The 21,815-nt window shown below is 38.8% G+C and overlaps 1 protein-coding gene across 2 annotated transcripts in view; it reads right to left on the bottom strand.

Moving 5' to 3' along the window:
- Window positions 1-21,815, bottom strand: part of GLRA2 (glycine receptor alpha 2) — a 127,268-nt gene that overhangs the window by 16,433 nt on the left and 89,020 nt on the right. For both annotated transcript variants that reach the window (XM_042867721.1, XM_042867722.1), the window contains exon 8: window positions 11,890-12,039. In XM_042867721.1, the coding sequence (XP_042723655.1) occupies window positions 11,890-12,039 (150 nt within the window). The remainder of the gene's footprint in view (window positions 1-11,889; window positions 12,040-21,815) is intronic.

Raw genomic sequence — 21,815 nt, 5'->3', positions numbered from 1 at the left:
CCCCCAGTATCTGGAAGTAATAAAAGAACCACAGCATCTTAAATGAGCTCTCTGTATTTTGGGAAATACATCCTTTGTACAAACTTGGGGAAAAAAAGAGTATTTACAGTTAGAAAGCAAGACATCATTTTTTATGCCTGCAAAAAATACCCTCCTTGGAATTTGTATTATTCTCTCTCACACTCCTACATGGTTCCTATGAAAAAGTACATTAATATCTCACAATGTGAGTATCCAGCACAGGTAACAGTAAGGGCAGAATAATAAAAGACCAGCTCATTAGTGACAAATACAGAACTGACTCTGCTACAGCTCGTGATAGACAAATCTAGGACATCTCTAAAATAAGGAGCAAAATAACAGTGCTCAAAAACATTAAAAAAAAAAAAAAAAAGAATTATAACAACTAGCTAATTGATTTGTTTTTCTGTAGGATCTGAAGCCAACTTAAAAGATAAAGGCATGGTACAACAGACGTGACTTAGTGTTTCATGATATATATTTTTTAATTATGGGAGCACACAATTCTGTTTTCCCCCATTGCATTTTCTTCCATCCTTGAATGGACTAAGGACCACTAATAGCTCACCAACCGCCATCTGAGAAAAGTGGAATGGTGAGATGAGCCACGGCTTATGCTGAAGTCCTCAAGTATGCTAAAATTGTTCCTGCTCTTGTTTGTATTGTTTTATGAACACAAATATATCAGAGCAAGGAAGAAAATGCGAATACAGAATATGCCTCATATAATTAGAGCTTCTCCTTTTTCTTTTGGCTCCATTCTCTTACAGGCAAACCAAACCAAACTATGTATTACTTTGTTTATTACAAATACCAACTGTATCCTCTAAATATGCATTGCAATTTGCAAAACCATTAGTAATCCTATTGCCTTTCATCTAATATGTAGCTTTGGTCATTCTTACTTCTTCATTAACCTCAAAAAAGTTATTTCTCCAGTGCCAGTGCCCTTTTCAGTCCACACAATCCTGGCTGTTTCAATGGCCACACGTACTTCTAGTTGCACAAAAGCTGAGGAGCTAATACTAACAACTCATAGCAAGTTTACGAAAAGTGTTTTAATAATTGATAAATCATCACAATTGAACTGATTGCTCTATCCATAAATAGTAAAGGCTACTCATCACAAAAATACCTCCTCTGGCTTAGAAAGACTTTGAGTTGTAAAGTCCTAGGGCCTGAGAAGAAGTACTGAGGGCATGTCCTCCTTCCGCATTGACCTCAGGGCCTCCTCCTTCAGCAGCAATCACAGAAAGCATCCTGCATTAGACAGAGCATGTCCTAACATAAGATGCCGTTCTGTGGTTATCTTGTGGATCTTGCCACAGTGAAGAGAAGTAGCTGTTTGCTAAATAGCTCCCTCATCTGTTATAAAGATCTATTATTTCTACCCTTACTCAGAAAACAGATTTTTTTATAACATTGTAAGAGGCTTGACTATTGCCAAGTTGATAGGGTAAGCTGAAAACAAGTGCTACAATGAAGTACACATTGACTAGGCTGAAAAGCTGAAAAGCAGATTTGAAAACTGGGTTGGGTGAGCAACTAAGCTAACTTTGGTAGGCCAGGGCTGAGAAGAAACAAAACAAACAAACAAAAGCAATCCGTAAGCTATGATACTTTTGAAGAAAGTAAGTAACAGAGAAAAAAAATATGAATCAACAAATACATGTTAGTTTTGTGTGGGAAATCATTACTAGTAATGCTGGTGAGGCTCCCTGGATAGAGGGAGACGCATGTTAATAGGCTTAGAGATAGAACTAAAATGAATAAACTCAGGCAACCTGAAGCCCAGGCATGACAGGACATACCAGCATATGAGAGCCTGGGGAAAACTGGCAATTGCAAGGTAGACAGGCACAAATGAGATCCAGTGACCTGTGCAGGAATTACAATGAAAGGGAGAATAATATCTAAAGTATGTTATGCCACCTCTGCTTTTTCCCTTTAGACACAAGCACTTACATATACAAATGCCTGTGGAAGGACCTGTCTGCTAGAGTATTATCGGACTTTATGGTCTAATAAAAAAGCAGCAGTTGAATAGCTGCCTAATTTGCCGCTGTCTCTCTGTAAAAGATAGGACAAGAACTTGCAAAACTTGAAGAAAGGCAATTTTATTCTGCGAAAGCCTCAGGAGGGCTACAGAAAATACTGATGCAGTTTGTGTGGAATACTTATTCATTGTTAGCACCTTCATTGCATATGCAATTAAACACATGGTAGCACACATTTACAACCTAATTAATGTAATTAGGTACAAAACAGTTAAAAAAATAGTATTAGACCTCAATATTATTGGACCTGAAGACCATGAATGAGGTCATACTTTAGTTTTTTCAGTCATATCTACTGTACAGCTTTTGCCTGTGATAAAGAAAGCTAGCGTAATTTAACAGAAGGTAGCTAAATGTAGGTCTTGGAGAGTTTGAGCTAGAGAGTGTCAGTGCACTCAGTGCAGCTACTGATGTGAGGCTGAAGAGGAAACACACAACTTGCTTTCCTGAATGAAGTTTAAGAGCTCACAGTTGTGCAACTCAGATAATCCCTAATGAACACAGTTTGTGATCTCCACTTTTAATTAGCTATTCATTTGACAGATGAAGATTACAGAGCACCCAAAGGCAAGTCTCTGTAACCAGCCAGCCTGGGAAGGCTGAACAGAAAACAAACAAGCCAGTTGTAGGCAGAGAACTTCCATGTGACTAGCAGAAGGGATCACTTCAGAAAACTTTACAGACAGCAAGGTGAAGAGAGTGAGGTGAAATCAAAGACTTCCCGCCTCCTTGGATTTGTGTGATGATATCATAGAGAATTTAAAACCTTGGCACAGTGGCAGAATAGCTACATTTAAGCAAGTGAATTGTACGTGTGTACGTACAAATGCAGACACAGTGTTTGTGTGTTTTCAAAATTATGCATACAGGATAGAAGTTTAATGATTCAAAGAGCTATGCAACCCCTCAAATGAAAGTTCCAGGCTTGATGCAGAAATTCAAAGCTATAATTCTGGACTTCTGTTGGTCCACATGTTTAGGTAATCACAGCAGCCTTTCCTGACCTTTCCAATCTGTTAATCTAAGAGCTAAAAACATTCTGGCATTCAGTATGCCAGATAAACAAAGCCAAACACTGGAAAACCAAGCTTACCAATAAGAACACCAAGAACACCAGCAGTCCTTCTTGGCATTAATCTTGAAAGTAAAAAGTGTTGGGTGGGCAGAACAAGGGCTGTGCCATCTCTGAAATGTCATGAGAACATCCCAGTAGCAGAGAATGAATGGGTAAATTCTTAGTGATCTTTGGCAGGACTTGGCAAGGAGTTTTCAAATGCTTCAAATGCTTCTGGTTTGAAATGGATGAGGATTTTGGGCAGACAGCAAGCACTCAGACTATTTGTACCTTCCACTGTATCTCTTCCTAGACCCTTCCTCGAGCAGTAGCAAAAAAAGTTTCATTTCCTACCACCCTCTCCTAGTTGGACAGTTACTTCTTTTCTGCAAGATGAGAGATTAGTGTTACTGAAAAGATGATAAAAAACAAACAGCAACAACAAAAAGCCATTTGTGAGAAGTACCCAAATACAGATCACCATGTCTATGCTAAACGTAATTTTTCTCTAGCAGTGGGTCAAATGAAATTAATATCTCTGATCATTACATCAAACTAAAAATGCCAGTAACTGTCCCTGAGCAATCAGTTTGCTGTAAGTAATGATTATTACCTTTAAAAAGGAATTACAGTCTAGCTAAAAAAAAAAAAAAAGAAAAAGAAAAGAAGAAAAAAGAGTGTGAGAGAGAGAAAGAGATAAATAATGCATTTCAACACCACTTTTCTAGAAGTACTATAAAAACTGGATTTTACTGGAACCCATTAAGATTTTCAGACCTTGAAACAGCATGAGGTTTCAACAGTCTATTTAATACAATTTGGTTTTGCACAATGTCATTTGGACAACATCATTACAGAAAGCTTCACAATTAATTACATTCAAATAGCAGCTTCTATCCCCAGTGGAGAACAGGATTAATTGGGTCAAATGTAAATATGCGTTTCGTGGATCCTACTGAACACTTGCCCATCTCACCAATTTACCATGTAATTTGATGCAACTGGTGTGTTATGCTCTGGAGATGCACAGAGCAAGCACGGTTGCAAGTTAGATTGGAAATACACTGATACAGCAGTGTTGATATTCTTAGCCAATATTATGTTTGGCTGTAAAAGTATGACCCTTTCATTCTCTTGCAGAAACACTAATCTGTATTTATTCATGTTGAAATTCTTTCCTGTTGATGTTAAAGCTTAGGATGGAATTCAGAACTGATACAAAGTATTGTGATCAGCAAGGGATCAGAAGTTGTTCCCCTCCCTGATATCTTTACCTTCCCCTTGGAAAGAAAACTAGCCATACCTTCAGTGAGAAACCCTGAGATTAGAGCCTTGTTTGGTCTGGATTCTGGGCAGGAAAAGACTAAATATAAGCTACCCATGTGGGATGAACAACATGGGACAAAATTTGACCCCCTGTTGGCAAACCTCTTTTCATGACCAAAACCTTGGGACTATGATGTTTTTTTATTGCTCTATGGAGTCTCAGGAAGGGACAATTTAAGTATACTCCTTCAGTCTTTTTCAGTTTTGATCATCAAATGTTTTTTCAACATTTTTTTCACAGAATTTTTCATGAAATAAGGTAGCCCAGAACATACTCAATGAAAGAATCACTGTATCTATAATAATCCAGAAAACAGAAGTTTGTGCTTACGTCAGGTAGCTTTTGAAAAAAACACATCTTGTTGCTTTAAAGCATCAAAAATAAGAACACTGACTCCTGTCTCTTTTTTTAGCTTCCTCTGCCCTATTTTCAGTTTGCACTCTCCCCTAGGTATAATAAAAAATGAGACATTTGCACCCAGCCGGGGAGTACCTTTCATGAGCTGGAAAACTGCAGAGTTCATTTCTGGCATATTTCCTGCTGTTTTTGAGTAACTATCAGGACAAACTCACTCCAGTGAATTGCAAACTTCAGTCCCCAAGGCTTGTCAGTTCCAACCTGATCTTTTCAGCCACTGCATGCTGAGTAGGTACAAGAGAGGACTTGGAGCTTCTAAAGCAAGAGTAACACTACTGAGCAAACAATAAAACTCTATCAGGTACACCTTCAGGCTTCTCTAGTCTTATCAGTCCCAGGTGGCACAGCATACAGCTATTTCATAGTTCCAAATCTGAAATCTTGAGACTATTATTCTGCAGCTCCTTTAAACTTAGTTCTCTGACCCTATTCATATCCTAATATTAAGGAATCATGTACTTTCAGGCTGGTCAGCGTGAGTCTTTATGGTGCATAATGTCCTGGCTGCTGTTTTTTGGAGCAGCACCTGGTCCCTCCAGTATGATTATCTTTCCCTTTCTTCCAAAGGATACTCTGTGTTGCCCCATTCTGATCATTTCAGTAGATACTAAGATTCATCATTTTGCAATCTTACCAACTCCCCATTGGTTCTCCACTTATCTGGTGCCCACTACTTATAGTCTGCCTTTAATTATAGAATGTTTAATGCACCCAATATCTGAGACCTAATAGGGTCTCTGAGTTCTCTTCTTGAAAGTGTGGCTGTCCTTTTCTTCCTCTATGTCTTAGTTTCAAGTGAAAAAAAAAAAACAAAACAAACAACAAAACACAGTTCATCATCATATATCATCTGAAGCTATATTACCATTAATCACAAATGCTTGTTCTTTGTGAGTTTTCCTAGTTTCCCTCCTCCTACACAAGAGAAACTTGAATTCCACTTTTCACAAACTTATAAACTTCACAAACTTATAAAAATTCCCTTACAATCAAACAAACAAACTAGTTCTCTATTCCACTTTGCCTCTTTGTCTGCATTTGTTTTTTACTGGAAAATCTCCATTTCCAGCAAGCTTAGTCTGTTCTGCTGATTACACAGCGGATTCCACCCCCAAGGCTGAACACCTTCTTTCCCTACAGATTACTCTTCATTTTAGGACTCACTGTGAATCTTGGCTCGTGCCCAGAGCTAGTCTAAAGATTTCTATCAAGGTGTTCTTCTAGTTCAAAATGATGCTTTTGTTTAAATATTTGAAATCCCTACGGCAATTCCTTTCAATAAATAATGAAGATACTTAGACCTATGTTAACTAGGGTCATTACTAGCCTATTCATGCTCACAGTACAAAGGCAAACAAGGACATTCAGATGAAGCTGCAAGGTGACACAGCAACACGTTGAAATGTATTGTGCCTATTATTTAACTGGTTCTGTGCAGTTGTACAGACTACTTCTTCAAGCTAAATTATCATTTTGGTTTCTTTACCTTCTGCTGGATTTTTTTTCTATGCATTTACGTGAAAGTGCTAGTGTAATTGCCCTGGAGAAAGGAAAGTAACTGCAATATCTTGAGGGTGTTTATCTACAGCAAAAACTACCTGCTCTTTAATCTGCTAAGTAAGCAAGATGTCAGAGAGAGTGGAAGCCATTCAGGCTTGGATTCCTGTTTTTCACAATGAAGCTTGTGTGTTAGAGCTTGCTCTGTGTGCACCAAAAATAGCTCAGCAAGAAGGGCTTTCCTTGAGCACTTCCATTATTCACATGATGCGGCATCTTACATAACGCACACCCTGCACGTTATCCCACCGAGTGCTGTACACACAGATGCTAGTGGACAAAAATTTCCATTGGGGACAGTAGTACCAAATGTTTTAAAGGCAAAGGCAGGCTGTGATTTTTTTAGCTGACAGGTTTGGAAAGTAAAAAATAGTCTGGGTTTCTGACAGTGGGATTTCGGTGCGATTAAAATGACAGCCTTTGAAAATCACAGTTGTTCAATATGTATTTCTTCTCCCTTTCAAAGATGGAAATATTTCATCACCTAGATGTGGCAGCATTTTTTTGGTGGCTACCTGCCTGCCCATGGGCAGGCTCTATCCAGAGATCAGCAGTTCTCTTGACCATTTGGCCAGGTAACTCCTCCTTCGCTTAGCAGAGTTATCTTTTGCCATTGTAATTACTAAGTCTCAGTCCCAGCTCTGTCATTTGAAAACACCATTTGTGCCTCCCTCTGCTAATCTGCATGCATCTGAGCCCCCCTGGTTGCAGCACTGTTATTTGTATTGCTCCATGTTCCCTACACATGAGATTAAATTCTGTCACAGCCTCCAGCTGCACAATTTTTTTGTTCAAGCTGCCAAGTATTGCTTTTAACACTAACATTCCCAAACTTAACCTCCACTCTTGGTCATAGTGTAATTCAGGAAGTCATATTTGAGACACTGGTATAAATACTCGTGGACTGTGACTCATTTTGACTACTGATCATGTAACATAATAATTACTGTTTTCCAAAAGAGATGATAGAGGCTGTGTAAATAGAGCTCTGCTTCACTAGAAACCCATCATTTTGAAAAATAACCAAATCTGTGATTATTACAAATAATATTTTAAAAAGAAGTTGTTTTTCTTCAGATGATCTGGCACTAAGCAAATTTAGACTTCAATATAGTGCAACTGTATTACATCCTCCATTCCACCAGACTCATGGCTTTTGCAGGCTGCACTCTCCCTACACAAAAAGTAATATCATATTGTACAGCAAATAAACAACCATTTATTTCAGCAGTGAGATATGGCTACTGTTGAGTGCATTTCATTGTGAGCAGGAAGACTACACAGATCTTTAGGATGAGCACTGAATATTTCCTCCAGCAGAAATGGTGTGGAGAATGCAGATAGGCTGAAGGGCTGAGGATACAGTTTCATTCCTTATGGAAAGTGGCAACAGGTCCTGAACTGGACAACAGTTCAGTTGTTTCTAACACAGGGATGGGTCAATTGTTCAGCTGTAATTACAAGTTTTGGACAGTCAGCAGTACAACCTAAACTTTCCTGGAGAAGCATTAACCTTCCTGACTTCTGATAGTCTCAGATTTCTCGTGCTTTCATACAATGCTGAGGAGGTCACACCACTATGAGGAACACAACACAGCAGTAACAATAATGAAAGCAGGGATGAAGGCTTACAAAACTGAGAACGGTTTTGAGGATCAATCTGCTTAATTCAGGAATCTTGACCTGGCATGTCTTGGTGTCTATTTCTTCAAACTAGCTCTGGATAATGCAGTGTAAGTACTAAACCACCTCCCTTTTCTTCTGTCTCTTCTTGACTATGCCAGTCATTCACCTTTTTTGTGACTTTTAGGTCTGCATTCTCCATAAGCCCTTAGCTTAGTAAGCAATAACTCAGGGAGCCACAAGCCCTGCTTGGGAGGTGTCTTGTGGGACCACAGGATGTATTCCTTTCTGCAGATAAATGTCCTTCTCTTGAGCAGAAAAGTACCAAGCTTCATCTATGACAACACTGCTCCAGGAATCTCCACCTTACTAGAGCAAATCACTTTCGTAGTGGGAGTTCTCTAGGGGAAATCAACTCCAGAACATCTTCAGATCTCAGGATTTTGCAGCAAAAATAGTACAGAGATGTGGTCCCTCTTTGTGTAGTGCTGGATGTGTGTGTAATACACGACATTAAGAAGTAGAAGTGATATTTCCGCCAGTTTTCTGCAGTCAGAGAGTAGCTGGGTTTTAAATGAACCTAGCTGGACTAGTAGCACTATGTGACTGATCAGACAGACAATAGCAAGTCTTTGTTTGTACTGTTTTTTTTTGGAGTTATGACATCAGCTTCCCAGCGGCAGCATAGTAATATCGGTTTTATCCCTAAAACTTTCGTGCTTATGTTCATTTTTGCCTATGGGTAAATGTGATTATTTCTACAGTAGAAAGAATGCAGAAATGAAGACTCTCTTCTGCTGTTTGTTATTGTTGCTCTTTAAGTGAATGAGTTATTGCGTTGCAAGCCCTCTAACATAATTTTGCAGTGTAACAGGATCTGTGTTATTTGCTTTGATTTTGAAAGCCAGTAATTCCCCTAGCAGTGAAGAAAATCCACTAAAATAATCTACATCTTATAATCACATAACTTTACAAACCTTGATCAAAGTAAGAGGCCTATTACGGCTCAAAAGCTATTTGGGCAATGATGTTTTAGTTTTGGAAAACCAAGTCCTGAAAAATTTAAATTCTAGTCCTTTTTTATTTGAACAAATGGATATCATTTCTCTGCCACCAGTAGCAAGCAATGAGCAGAACACTAAGCTTGTTTCTCTCTCCATCACTGATTTTATTACTTCCACAACTCACCCGTAATCTGGATCTATCAGTGGCTATCATATTGCTTCAGATCTACTACACATCACACTGTGTACAGAATTTCAGCCCCATGGCTCTTCTCAAAACAAGTTGGAAAAAAAACAGTGAAATACATTTTTTTTTCTTCATACTCCACTAGACAATGTATAGGACGTGACAAGAAGGTACACCACAGGTTGACAGTTGAGAAATAAATACCATACCAGTAAAATGCATTTCATTATATGTACCTAGTTTGGTTGGAATGCAGTCATCTGAAAGGTGACACAGTGTGGTATTTTCTATGTCAAAGCACTTCCTATGCTCCTGCACCACATTTGGTCCCCTAACTCCCACCCTCCCCATATATATACAGGGCCAGGGTACAGAATACACATACACTTTCCTTAGGTTTGGAGAAGAAACAGCACAATCCAACCATGGAAAATAGCAATCATAAGGACGGGCCACAAGAACATGCAACATGAAATTGCTGTTCATGCTGGGGACAGTACTCCATATTTTGTGGGGATATTTAGAAAAGAGAGTGCAAGAGGCTACTGGCGATGTCATGAAAATCATCCATTCTGCTGATTTATGACATCATTGCACATACTAAAGCTCTCTCTTGCTTTCTCTTTCTTACTACAGTTTTACCCTCAAACTTGAATTGCCGATCTGATTCACTGTCCCGTAAGCTGATGACTCTTTTCTTTGCAAGCCATTCATGCGCCTCACGGAATCGACGCTTTCATTCCCAAAAGTCATAGTCTGTGCCTGTCCCCAGAGTGTCAGCATACATAGCAGCAGCAAGAATAAGAACAGCACAATGGCAACACAACAACACATACATAACACGCAAAGAGAAGAATTGGCTCAGTTAGAGAAGACCATCATGCAAAACAATGTGAACCACTTTCAAGGCAAAACAGAGAAAATCATGAAATACAAACTCAAGTAAAGAGACGCAGAAAATGCTTTAAAAAGTGCTGGTCTCAGTATCGTCATTCCCTATTTTGAAATTTGTGCAACCAGATTCATAGAAAAAATAATAGAAACCCTGTGCAAACGGATAAGTGTATCTTACACCAAAAGAGTGTTATCCAGTGCTTAATTAGGGAATCGTCCATTTTGTGTAGAATCAACTGACTTGAGTGGTGTCTTCAGATGATCAGGTTTCAAGTATCTTTCCCTTAATACTCACCAAAATAATCATTCTGACAGTAGGTGAATGACTAACCAAAACCAAACCATAATCAAAATCTCATAATTTTCAAGTGACATTGTTGCCATACTATTACTTACCAGTAGTGGCGTCTTGGCAACTAGTTCACTTCTGAAGAAGACATCATACCCAAAACTGAAATTACAGACTCCATACATCATCTTCTGCTGTTGCATCGTTACTGGAAACAAAGGTTTCTAGTGGCAGTGTATCTGCCATGTGTGCCTACAGACAGGCAAGCATTTCTATTCCCTCTCAGAATCTGAATAAGAATCTCAATTCATCTGTCAACAGCATTAAATCTGAGGACAGTACTGGATTGCTTCCCAGAGCATCCATCAAATATTCCATTAGCTACAGAATAATTATTAGACAGACCTGTCAAAACACAAATGCCCTATGCCATTCTTGTTATTGCTAAAGTAAGGAAACCATTATTAGCAACTTGAAACTTGCATGTGACTCAAGTGAATATTTACTTTGCCTAGCAATTGTTTCTGCGGAGATACAAACCTAAATGTTTCTGCTGATACTGAGTTCCAGTGAAACAAATACAGGAAGGACGCTATAGCTGTGGGAATTCATCATAAATTGACTAAAATTCAGTTTGATGTCTATTCTTGCCTTTTCTTTTAACAAATAAGAAATCAGGAAACACTGACAGACTTCTTAAAAATATTTCCAGACTGATATCGACATTAAAAACAAGCCTCTCTTCTACATTTTGGTTGGTATAAAATTATATAATCATAATCCTCACAAAACATTCTTTTGTTAAAAATCTGAAGTTAGTACCAGTAATAACATGTGAAGTTGCCCTAATCCTTTTCTTTTTTCCCAGTGGTTAGGTTTGCTGATTTCAGCAGGGAAATACATTGCTCAGTGCTGGTTTAGAAGTGAGGGCAGAACTGCTCATCACACCTACAGGGGACTCTGTTAGAGAATCTCCAATTTTAGCAAGAAAAGACACTAGAAAAGACAGGTCTTAAGCATATGCTTATGTTAGCATTTCTGGATGAATTCAGAGAAATAATAATGCTAGTATGCTGTCTGTATCATTGTGTCCTGTTGTTCCTTATCTGTTAGTTGGCGCCATATAATAACAGTATTTGGGGATTAGAAGAAAACCTGAGGTCAGTCTAGCCTAGATAGCTAATAAGTGTATGGGTAAAGGTACAGCTGCCTCATCAATTTTAAGAAGAGAATAAAATTTTTGGAATCAGTGACCAGTCTATTGACATTTATTGATCTTTATGAACTGTAAATAAAGCCAGCAGATAATTTTCAACACCTTCTCAAAGAATAAACCACAAAAAATCAACATTATAACAACACTGTCCATCGAGGGCAAGAACTGAGGTGAGAAATCAACCTATATGTCAAATATGCTGTCAGGGTAAAGTTGGGCCCCTGGAGTAAAGGGCAACTATACCTTGTTTTGTCTTCTTTGCCTTCTTCGAAGCCTCAGAAACTCCTTGTGCTGCCGTGAAACAAAATTGACTGCTGCATATTCCAGTAATGCAGCAAAGACAAAGAGAAGGCACACGGCCATCCAGATGTCAATAGCTTTTACGTAGGAGACCTAGAAAGGAGAAGAACACAGCATATTTTGCATTCCAAACTTCTTCATAAACTGATGTGAAAAAGTAAGCACATTTCTGCATGTCATGAGATTCAATTGTTTAATGATGTGGGGCTTTTTGTTTTGGTTTCTTTTGCTCATTTTCGTTTGTTCCCTTATGTGTGGCCACATGTACAAACAATACACAAATTATGAGCAACTGTCTTGCACAAGAGAATCAGAGTTTGTCTAAAAATCACAGCTCCTCTTATATACCCCAAACCCCAGTTTATCAGAAAGAATATGAATATAAAATCTATTGAAAAACCACCCTAGAACAGTTATATTTATTGCCTTTTTTTTTCCTCTTTCATTGAACAATATTACATCCATCATCATATTAATTAGCTACATTTGCTATCAATAACCTGAAAGTAAACTCTGGGTACTGTATCTTAACAATTGATCTAACTTCATTGATATATGTGCTATTAAATATTCAGTCACAATCACTTGATCTTTATCCAATAACTCTATAAGTAAAAATAAAGCTTCACAGACATTATCTAGAGTAGAAATATCTAAGTACTATATGTCTTTGTTATAGTACAAGCCAATTCTGATTCGAGTAGTCCACAATAAAATCAGATGTATTAAGCATTGTAACGCCACAAGATTTTTTGTCACATTACTCACAGCAGGCCAAGTATCAACCAATTAATGAGCTGCACACTATCCATATCAAAGGTATGTCGGCCTCCACAGCTACGTTTGGTCTCTGTCTTTCTTTGTAGTCTTACAGTTTTTAAGCAAAGATCTTATGATTAGGAAACAGCAGGATATCGCTTCTGCTTATCAGGTACTCTATCCAGGGTGGAATTATAATTATCTGACTTTTGTGTTTGCAAAGTACATGTGAGCTAGATACCTAAACTCCTTTGATATAAATAAATCAAGGAATGAAGAGTAGTAGGCATTTCTAGGATGCAGTACATCTGAGCTGTTTTAGATGTGTACTTCAGGATGAGATGACTAACACCTACTAGCATTTTTTGTCTTCAGGTTGGTATGTACGACCTTAGAACCTCATGACCTCAACATAGATGTGTGGGACTTTACGCAGCTGTCTAAATAAAAGCATCGCATACTTCCATCAGGAACTTAGCTATCATTTCCTAATCCAGCAGAGCACAGATCTCTGTTATCAAACAAGCTGGCTCTCTGAAGATGGTTCACATATCCAATAGCATCTCAAAAGGCATCATCACACTACTGAATTAAGATAAGAAAGATGGACAGCACCAAACTCTGAAAAACTATAATAAACAGGTATATGATGTCAGAACAGTACTCTGCGGAGCAAACAGTTCAATGCTGTCAACATACACAGGACTCAGACATGACAGAAGAGAACAATGTGTTCTGAATCTTCTAGTCCAATATTTAGTAGACACAGTCTCCACCAGAGGAGACTCTCCTCTCACCCTAAGATGTTTTGCACACTCTATTAAAAATGATCTTGCTTTCATGCTCATGGCTACCATTTAATGATGAAGAGAAGTACCTCTATCTCTGTGGATTTTTGCTCATGATCACCATGTGCTGGAATGGCACTGTATTTTTAAAGACTGTAGAACACTTTTTGTTAACACGTAATGAAATACACTGCACTATGTGCTCCAGCAAGCAATATGAGAGGAGAAAGTAACATTTGAAACCTTGCAGGAAAGATACACAGCTCCATTTTGCAGATCCTGAACACTGAACAGGATATTTCATAGGAGTCAAGAATTGCTATTCAGCCTGCATTAGGGAAGCACACACTGCTGCCAAGACTATAGTTCGTCTCTGCACTGTAGTTGGTGCCTGCTGCAAGGTTCATAGGATCACATGCCCAGGCTGAGATAAAGAGGAGCATTTAGCAGGCGAAGGTGATACTATGGATCTGTGCCTTTCAATTAGATTCACCGCAGGCATGCAGTTCTCTCTCACAAGCATAGAAAAATCTTACAAGTTACTTCTTGACTGAGCAGCTGTGAAACCCAATGAAAACTCTGCAATATCCAAGACATTCTGTGCCACAGGCTGAAGCTCAGTAGGAATCAACTCACTGTAATTTCTGTAAAATGCAGCTGAGTTTATGATGTTTGTTACCTTCCTTGAAGGGGAAGCTTGTTTTCCTTTACGAATGCCTTGAGGAGACATAATAGACATGCATAAACAGCTGGACTGTGATGCCAGAGACAGCACAATGCAGGGAGCTGAAACCATGAGAATCAGCATTTGTGACTGCAAATCCTGTCCTGGTGGGTTCATAGCAGTGATGGCAAAATAAAAAAGGGAACCCTGAGTTAGACTTCCAGCCACTGACAGCGCTGCCATAAATGGCATCCACATTGCTGAGCTAGATGGATTATTTTAACTCCAGGCTGCTGGTCTGGGATCACGATATACTTGGCAGGTATGTAGCTTGTTTTACTGTTTAGTCATTGCTGCACCACAGAACAGCTTTAAGCAAGCAAACGATGAAATTATTTTCAACAACACTATAAAAACAGAAATATGTAAATTCTATAATAAGTGAAATCTAACTCCTTCGATTCAAATTATTTTTTTTATGATTTCATTTGTATGTCCTTGATATGTCCAAAATTCTGCTGCTAAAAGCCTAAAAGTCTATGCAGCACTCTGAAGCAAGACTTATTTCTAGCCATTCCTGTGCCTGGAAAACTGTGGATCTTTCACATCAAGGAAGTCTTCCTCTGGTGTACATTTCCAGGGAAGAATTAAAGTGGGTGACCAGATTTAGAATGAACACTTTGGTATCTAGAACATGAACAAAGTAAAACATCTGGGTCTCTCTCTGCTCTAGCTGAATGTCACCTATCTTCCTCCCATCTGGAAAGGGCCACAGCCACCAGACCACAGACCTTTGAAGTGAGCTTCAACCAGCCACCCCTGCTGAAACTGCTACACTTTGTATGAAAACACATGAAAATACATAAGTTTAGGAACTGGAAACAGAGCGTTCTCTTCTGAGACGTAAATCTTAACCTCTAGAACATTAAATCATCCTCTATCTCTGTGTCCCAAACACATGCAGGAACTGAGAGGGCCCTATCATAGAGAATTTCATGGTGGTTGCACAATTTCCTCTGGGATATGAGCACCGAAAGGTTGTGAATTTGATCTGCACACTCCAGGTGAATGCTATAACCAATTGCCTACCAGATGCTGCTGCTTCTCACTGCAGCTTCTCACATGTGAATGAAATGCCCTTTTCTGGGAACTTCTCGGCATTTCCCACTTATCTCCACAGGAAACTCTACTCAGCAGGCTCTGCACTGTATCTCACTCCTAGATGCTTATTTCTCCTTTGCACTGTAGAAAGAACTTTTCACATCTAATTTTCAGTTAAAAAATACTGCTGAGTGACACACTCTTAGAAGCTGGGGTCTGCACAGTCAAGTGCTTTGTGATATCATTGGCACTTTCATTGCTTTGACAGGTTCTTCCAGCAAGTCCAAAGAGAGTTAGCGCACTGTTAGCAGCTATAATTTTTCCCAGATTACAATCTAGCTTAATATATCCAACCAAAAAGCTAACATCATGTGCTTCAGTAAGGTCCTCATTGAACAATACTGAATCTCCAGCTTCCTCAACTATCTGCTTGATACAGAACTACAATGGTAAGAAAAACCTTGAATCACTTCTGTAAGGCTGTATCTTGATGTAACCCTGATAGTACACTGGCTCCATTTACTTTGCAGTAGTTTGAGAAACAGTTGTTTGGAAAATTGGTGCCATTCAGCACTGTCACATTTATAAAGCATATTAAGACTTCCTTGCCCTTTTCTTTCTTTAAATAGCTGCTCTGCTTATGTTATTTATTTATTTATTTATTTATTTTGAGGAAGATGTGGTTAGTTAGGGATATTTAGTGGCTCCTACTAATAGAAACATGAATTATTGCAATTATTCAGTTGCTCTAAATACTTTAAGGTCAGATGTTGAGAATATTTTTCAGAGTGAATCTGTCTGCATCATGAGTCAAGCTTGATAAGATTGAGCACAGTAAATGTGACAAAGAGACTCCCTTCCCTTCACATTTTTCCCCATTTCTTATTCTGCCACGTCCACTGTGTAAATAAAAGAACAGTTGGTGCTCTGTAAAGCACTGCTGCATCATCAATGACCTCACTGAAGTTCCTGGAAACAAAAGCCAAAGGATTACATTGTTCGTGAAGGTCTTGAAAAGATTAAACCTTCCACTCTTCCAGGACCTTTAATTGTAACACTGTGAATCTCTCACGGCTTCTCTATACTTTCCAAATATAGCCATGTGTCAAAAACAGAATGAAGCACTCTTCTGTGGAAAGAAGCTGAGGGAAAACACGGTCATGAGTCCTGCAATTCAGCAGCTGTCATTTGTTGACATTTGTGAGTCAACCCAAATGTGAGCTCTATTTCTGCTGCAGCAGAAGCCTCTAGATACAACTGCTTTATCTCTCTGATCCAGTCTAACAGGTGTGAAACAGGAATAAAGACACTTCCATTCTCTCCCACTGTTCTACACTGAGAAAATAAATTCAATAATCAATGTAAAGTGTTCAGAATGTGAAAAAAATCATACATTCAATCATTTTGTTTGATAGGATCTGACAAAAAGAATCTTCGAGATGTGATATGAAGACCAAGCCCTGTATTTTGTACAAGGCAATGACATCAACAGTGCACACACGAGAGATCGAGCACACTCTCAGCAAGTTTGTGGGTAACACCAAGCTGTGGGGTGTAGTCAACACATCAGAGGGATAGGATGCCACCCAAATGGACCTAGACAGGTTTCAGCAGTGGGCCCAGGTGAACCTCATGAGGTTCAACAAAGCCAAGTGCAAGGTCTTGCACCTCGGTAGAGGCAATTCTCATTACCAATACAAATTGGGGGATGAAACAATTGAGCATAGCCCTGCCAAAAAAAGACCTGAGTACCGGTGAGTGGGAAGCTGGACGTGAGCCAGCAGTGTGCTCTCACAGATGAGAAAGCCAACCATATCCTGGGCTGCATCAAAAGATGTGTGGCCAGAAGGGTGAGGGAGGTGGTCCTGCCCTTCTACCCTGTGCTGGTGAGATATCACCTGGAGTACTGCATCCTGATGTGGAGTCCACAGTGCAGGAGAGACATGGACCTGTTGGAGCACGTCCAAAGGAGGAGCACAAAAATGATCCAAGGGATGGAATACCTCTTCTATGAGGACAGGCTGAGAGAGTTGGGGCTGTTCAGCCTGGAGAAGAGAAGGCTCTGGGGATACTTGATAGCGGACTTTTAGTATCTAAAGAACGGCTGTAAGAAAGAAGGAGACAGACTCTTCAGCAGGATATATTGTGACAGGACAAGGGAAAATGGTTTCAAACTAAGAGAGGGGGCATTCAGATTGGATACAATATGGGTGGTGAAGCACTGGCACAGATTGCCCAGAGAGATGGTGGATGCCTTGTCTGTGGAGACATCCAAGGTCAGACTGGATGGGGCTCTGAGTACCCTAACGTAGCTGTAGGTGTCCCTGCTCATTGCAGGGGGTTGGACTAGGTGACCTTTTAATGTCCCTTTCAACTCAAATGATTCTATGATTGTGCAATTTTTCAAATAAGAAATTTTTTTTGCTACTGGGAAATCTACAATTTTGAAATACATTTCTCCTATGTATTAGAAGAATTTATTGGGAAAAGAGTCAGAGAAGTTTTCAGATTAAAAATGTAGAAAGTGAAGAAAGTAACATTAAAAAAAACCAACAATCTGAAACAAGAGTTAAGTAAAAATTCCTTCCAATACTAGAAATTGATGTTGCATTAAATTTCATTTTAGTTTTTCAAATCAAAGAACTTTTGTGAAATTATGTTATCACAAAACTTGAATTGATAAAGAAATAGATAGCTCTTTCTAGCATATCAGTTTAATATAGCTGAAGCTGAAAGCACCAGCCCTGTTTTTGCCACATTTCACAGGCAGAAAAGTTTCTAAATGAAGAACATGTTGTCTGTATCTTCTTTTTCTTTCACTGTTTTTATGCATCTTTCTCTTCAAGCAAACGTTTCACTACCATGAAATATCATCATATGTCACATGCTAACAAAAATTCATTTCAGAAAATGTGAATTACTTTTCCAGTCCTAAACTTTCAGGAATTTTGTACTATTCTGTTATTGCAATGCTTTCCAGATCGTTATCCTTTACACCCTTTGAATTTAAAGGGTGATAGTCACCATGCAATACCTTGTCTGATGAGATCAGCAAGAATTTCTAGCTAGTGAATAGCATTGGATAAAAGAGTCTATCAACTTTAAAATCAATGGGATAGAACTCCCTGTAAGAAAACCTTCATGAAGAATTCAAGCAAGACAGCTGCCCATCATGGCTGCCTTTCAGACCTGTACTCAAAGGCATAGGATTATGGAGGACAGTAAGAAGACAGAACATCAGTTTTGCTGCTGGGACCTCCCTCTTCTATATTCAGTGATAAACAAGCATGCCTGGATATCCAGGAAAAGTCCTCTAGGCCAAAATAGTATGCCTTCCTTTATTTACCTTCTTTGTGGAACAACTGTATGTTCAGAGAATGATAGAAACTAGGCCAATTTTTCCTGGCTTGCTCAGTCTTTGGCTCTAAGCCAGAGAGTACCTTGAGTTAGGAATTGGAGCTCTGCCTGTGCTTGGGAATGAGTTCATGAGCTGCAGAAGCTGCTTGACCTCTTCTACTTCATCAAAAATAAGGCAGAAGGTGAGAACAGATCAGTAGCAGGAAGAGAATGAGACCATCTTTGTGATGCTTACACCCACTATAACACACTAATTAGCAACAGGTTTTACTGCAGAAAGGAGTACTGCAGAGACCCCAGAAGATCAGTGTGGGGAATGGAAGAGGAGAGAATGTTAATAAAAGCTGTCATCTGTCAAACTGAGACTCGTGGTAACTGTTTTCTTTTTTTCATCTTCAAGACTTCAGCATTCACATTCTTTCACTTATGTACTTTGTAATGAGAAAGTTTCAGCCATCAGAACATTAACTATTGGGTTAATGGAAAATAAGCATTTGTACTCTGGGCCTGGTTTAAACAGGTTCACTGATGAATGAACCTTGTGGAAGGTGTAGGTGTCTGTACTGGCTCTGGCTGGGATAGAGTTAATTTTCTTCACAGTAGCTCTTATGGTGTTATATTTCGGATCTATGGAGAAAAATATTGATAAAACATTGATGTTTTCATTATTACTGAGTAGTGCTTACACTGAATCAAGGACTTTTAAGCTTCTTACACTGCCCTGCCAGTAAGGACGCTGGCAGTGCACAAAAGTCAGGAGGGGATAACACCAGCACAGCTACCGAAGCTGGTCAAAGGGACATTCTGTACTTCATGATATTATGCTCAGAAATAAATGCTGAGGGAGGAGTCTGTAAGGCTCTCATTGCTCAGGGACTGGCTGAGCGTCAGTCAGAGGGTAGTCAGCAATTGGGTTTTCTTTTTCTTTTTACATATGTGAAATGGGAAAATCAAGTCCCAGATGTTCCACTCAGGAAGCCAGCTACTAGTCAGAGTAAAATACTTGGTCAGAGATGCTCACAGAAGTTTGGTTGGCTTGTTGGATGAATGAAAAGAAAATGGCAGTGATCAGTGAATGTGAAACACTCTTCTCCCAGTTATTTTAACAAAACAACTCCATTAATTGAGTTTAATTGAATAATTGAATATAATATCTTGTATGAATATTAATGAATACATTTAATTGAATAAAATATCTTGTTCAATTCTATTTTTTTTCCAGAAACATCTTCCTCACCTTCCATTTTGAAATAAAAGGTGGAAAACTTTGAAAACAATAAACAAACAAGAAATATGTAAACTAGATAACATTTAATTTCAAAATCTTTACACTCTCCCTCCATTATTCAAATTCCGTCTGAAACTATCCACCAAACTCATCAGGAATTCTTAAGTCATTTCCGTCACCCAAAATTGCCTTTCTTCAGTCAATAAACTATTCATCCAATTTTTTTTTGCTCTTTTCTGTCACAGGTTCTGCCAAGTCATGAGATGCTAAACCTCTTGCCTACCACTGACGCAGAACTAAATGTTGACTGTATTCTAGGCACAAAAATATGGAAATATGGAAACAATATGTTTTTTTAAAGATGGTAAGGGAGTTAAGGTTTTACTAAGGTGCTGGGGAGGGGCCAGAGGAGGTGATCACAGATGAACAAAAAAAGTTCAGTAATATGACCAATAGCTATTTTAGTGCTGCTCACCATCCCAAAGAACCACAGACCAGGTATTTATTTGTGAGTGGTAACTGACACCACTACACATTCTACTTCCCTGCAAAAGAGAAAGCAAAGTGCTTTTACCTTCTGTGAGAATGGGCCTGGCTGCTGAGACACTACAGGTATTTGACACATTCAGAACCTCTCCAAGATAAGGTTGACAGTTGATTCAGATGACATGAGATTGTATGATAGTGCAGTGTATCAGCTGGAAGTGATAAAGTGTACAGAACAGCAACTGCACACTGGAGACCCTTATTTCTTTAAACTGTGTAGCTATATTTTACATGACATATTACAAAAAAAGTAAACTGGTGTTCCAGGTAAAGACAAGCTATTCTAGAGAGGCAATAAAATATTTTGTTTTATCATGAGTTGTATCTATGCATACTGTATGATCTTTCTTTTCAAACAGCATATTTCCACATTTGGAAAATGTAATTCCATAAATACAGAATCAGTTATCAGCTCAGTGAAGCAAGATTGTTTGTTTTTCTTCCCCAAGGGCACATGAAGTATTGGCATATTCATCATGTGTCATTTTCTGTGATCTTACAGTGTAGTTCCCTCTATTTCCCATTCCTGGCAATTCATTCTTTCTGTACAGGCATTTTAGACAAGATGCACCATTTCCACTTCAAAGACTCTTTACTTCCTTGAAAATAGTGTGACTATTTTTTTCAGACAGAAAGAAAAATATACAAAATTACACACACACAAAAAAAAAACAAAAAACAAAAAACAAAACAAAAAAAAAACGCCACAAAAACAAAAACCCCAAACAACAGCTTAAGGTATTTTTTCAAAGTCAAGAGTTTGCAGCTGAGAAAACAGAGGCTTGTGGTGTGCACAGATAACGGTGTTGGCAGTCAGTTTGGGATTAAACTGGTGATTTCATTATGCAGTGATGATGCAGGAACTGGCTGGCGTCTCCTAGTGGGAATGAAGCAACACTCTTATCGGAATTTTGACTACGGTCAAAAGACCAACCTTGCAAAAAAAGTGTCCAACTTTGTGTTGCATCATTTTCCACCAAGATTACACTAAGCTGGGAATGTCAGTTGCATTAAGGCCAGCTCAGGCTGCTAAATAAATGGTTAACTGAAAAGTTAATATGAGAAAAAACGAGTTATTTGGAAACAAGAAGTTCTGGTGACCCTGCTGTGTTGAGTTTATACCTCCACAACAAAGTCGGAGTGGAACTGGGAGTGAACGGATCCACATCATCATCTGCAAAGTACAGACACGTAGGACTGGTTACTTCTGTCTGATCATGCCCTTGCAATCCATGAAAGAGAGAGAGACAAAAGTACATTTTCTTCTGTTCATAATCAATTAGGACTTCTGTATCTACCAGGGTATTTCTGATTCTTCTCATTGCCCCATTTCTGAAAAACACACTGAGCAAAAACAAGTCAGGGGGTTCCATCTCTCCCATCTACTCAGTCACATCCTGAACACTATGTGGAAAGAGGAAACTTT

The sequence above is a fragment of the Lagopus leucura genome, unplaced genomic scaffold (assembly GCF_019238085.1).
Source record: "Lagopus leucura isolate 7727_CA_CO unplaced genomic scaffold, USGS_WTPT01 Super-Scaffold_100001, whole genome shotgun sequence".
NCBI lineage: Eukaryota > Metazoa > Chordata > Aves > Galliformes > Phasianidae > Lagopus > Lagopus leucura.
The sequence above is the reverse complement of the archived record's forward strand: the minus strand, read 5'-3'. Positions and strand labels throughout refer to the sequence as shown.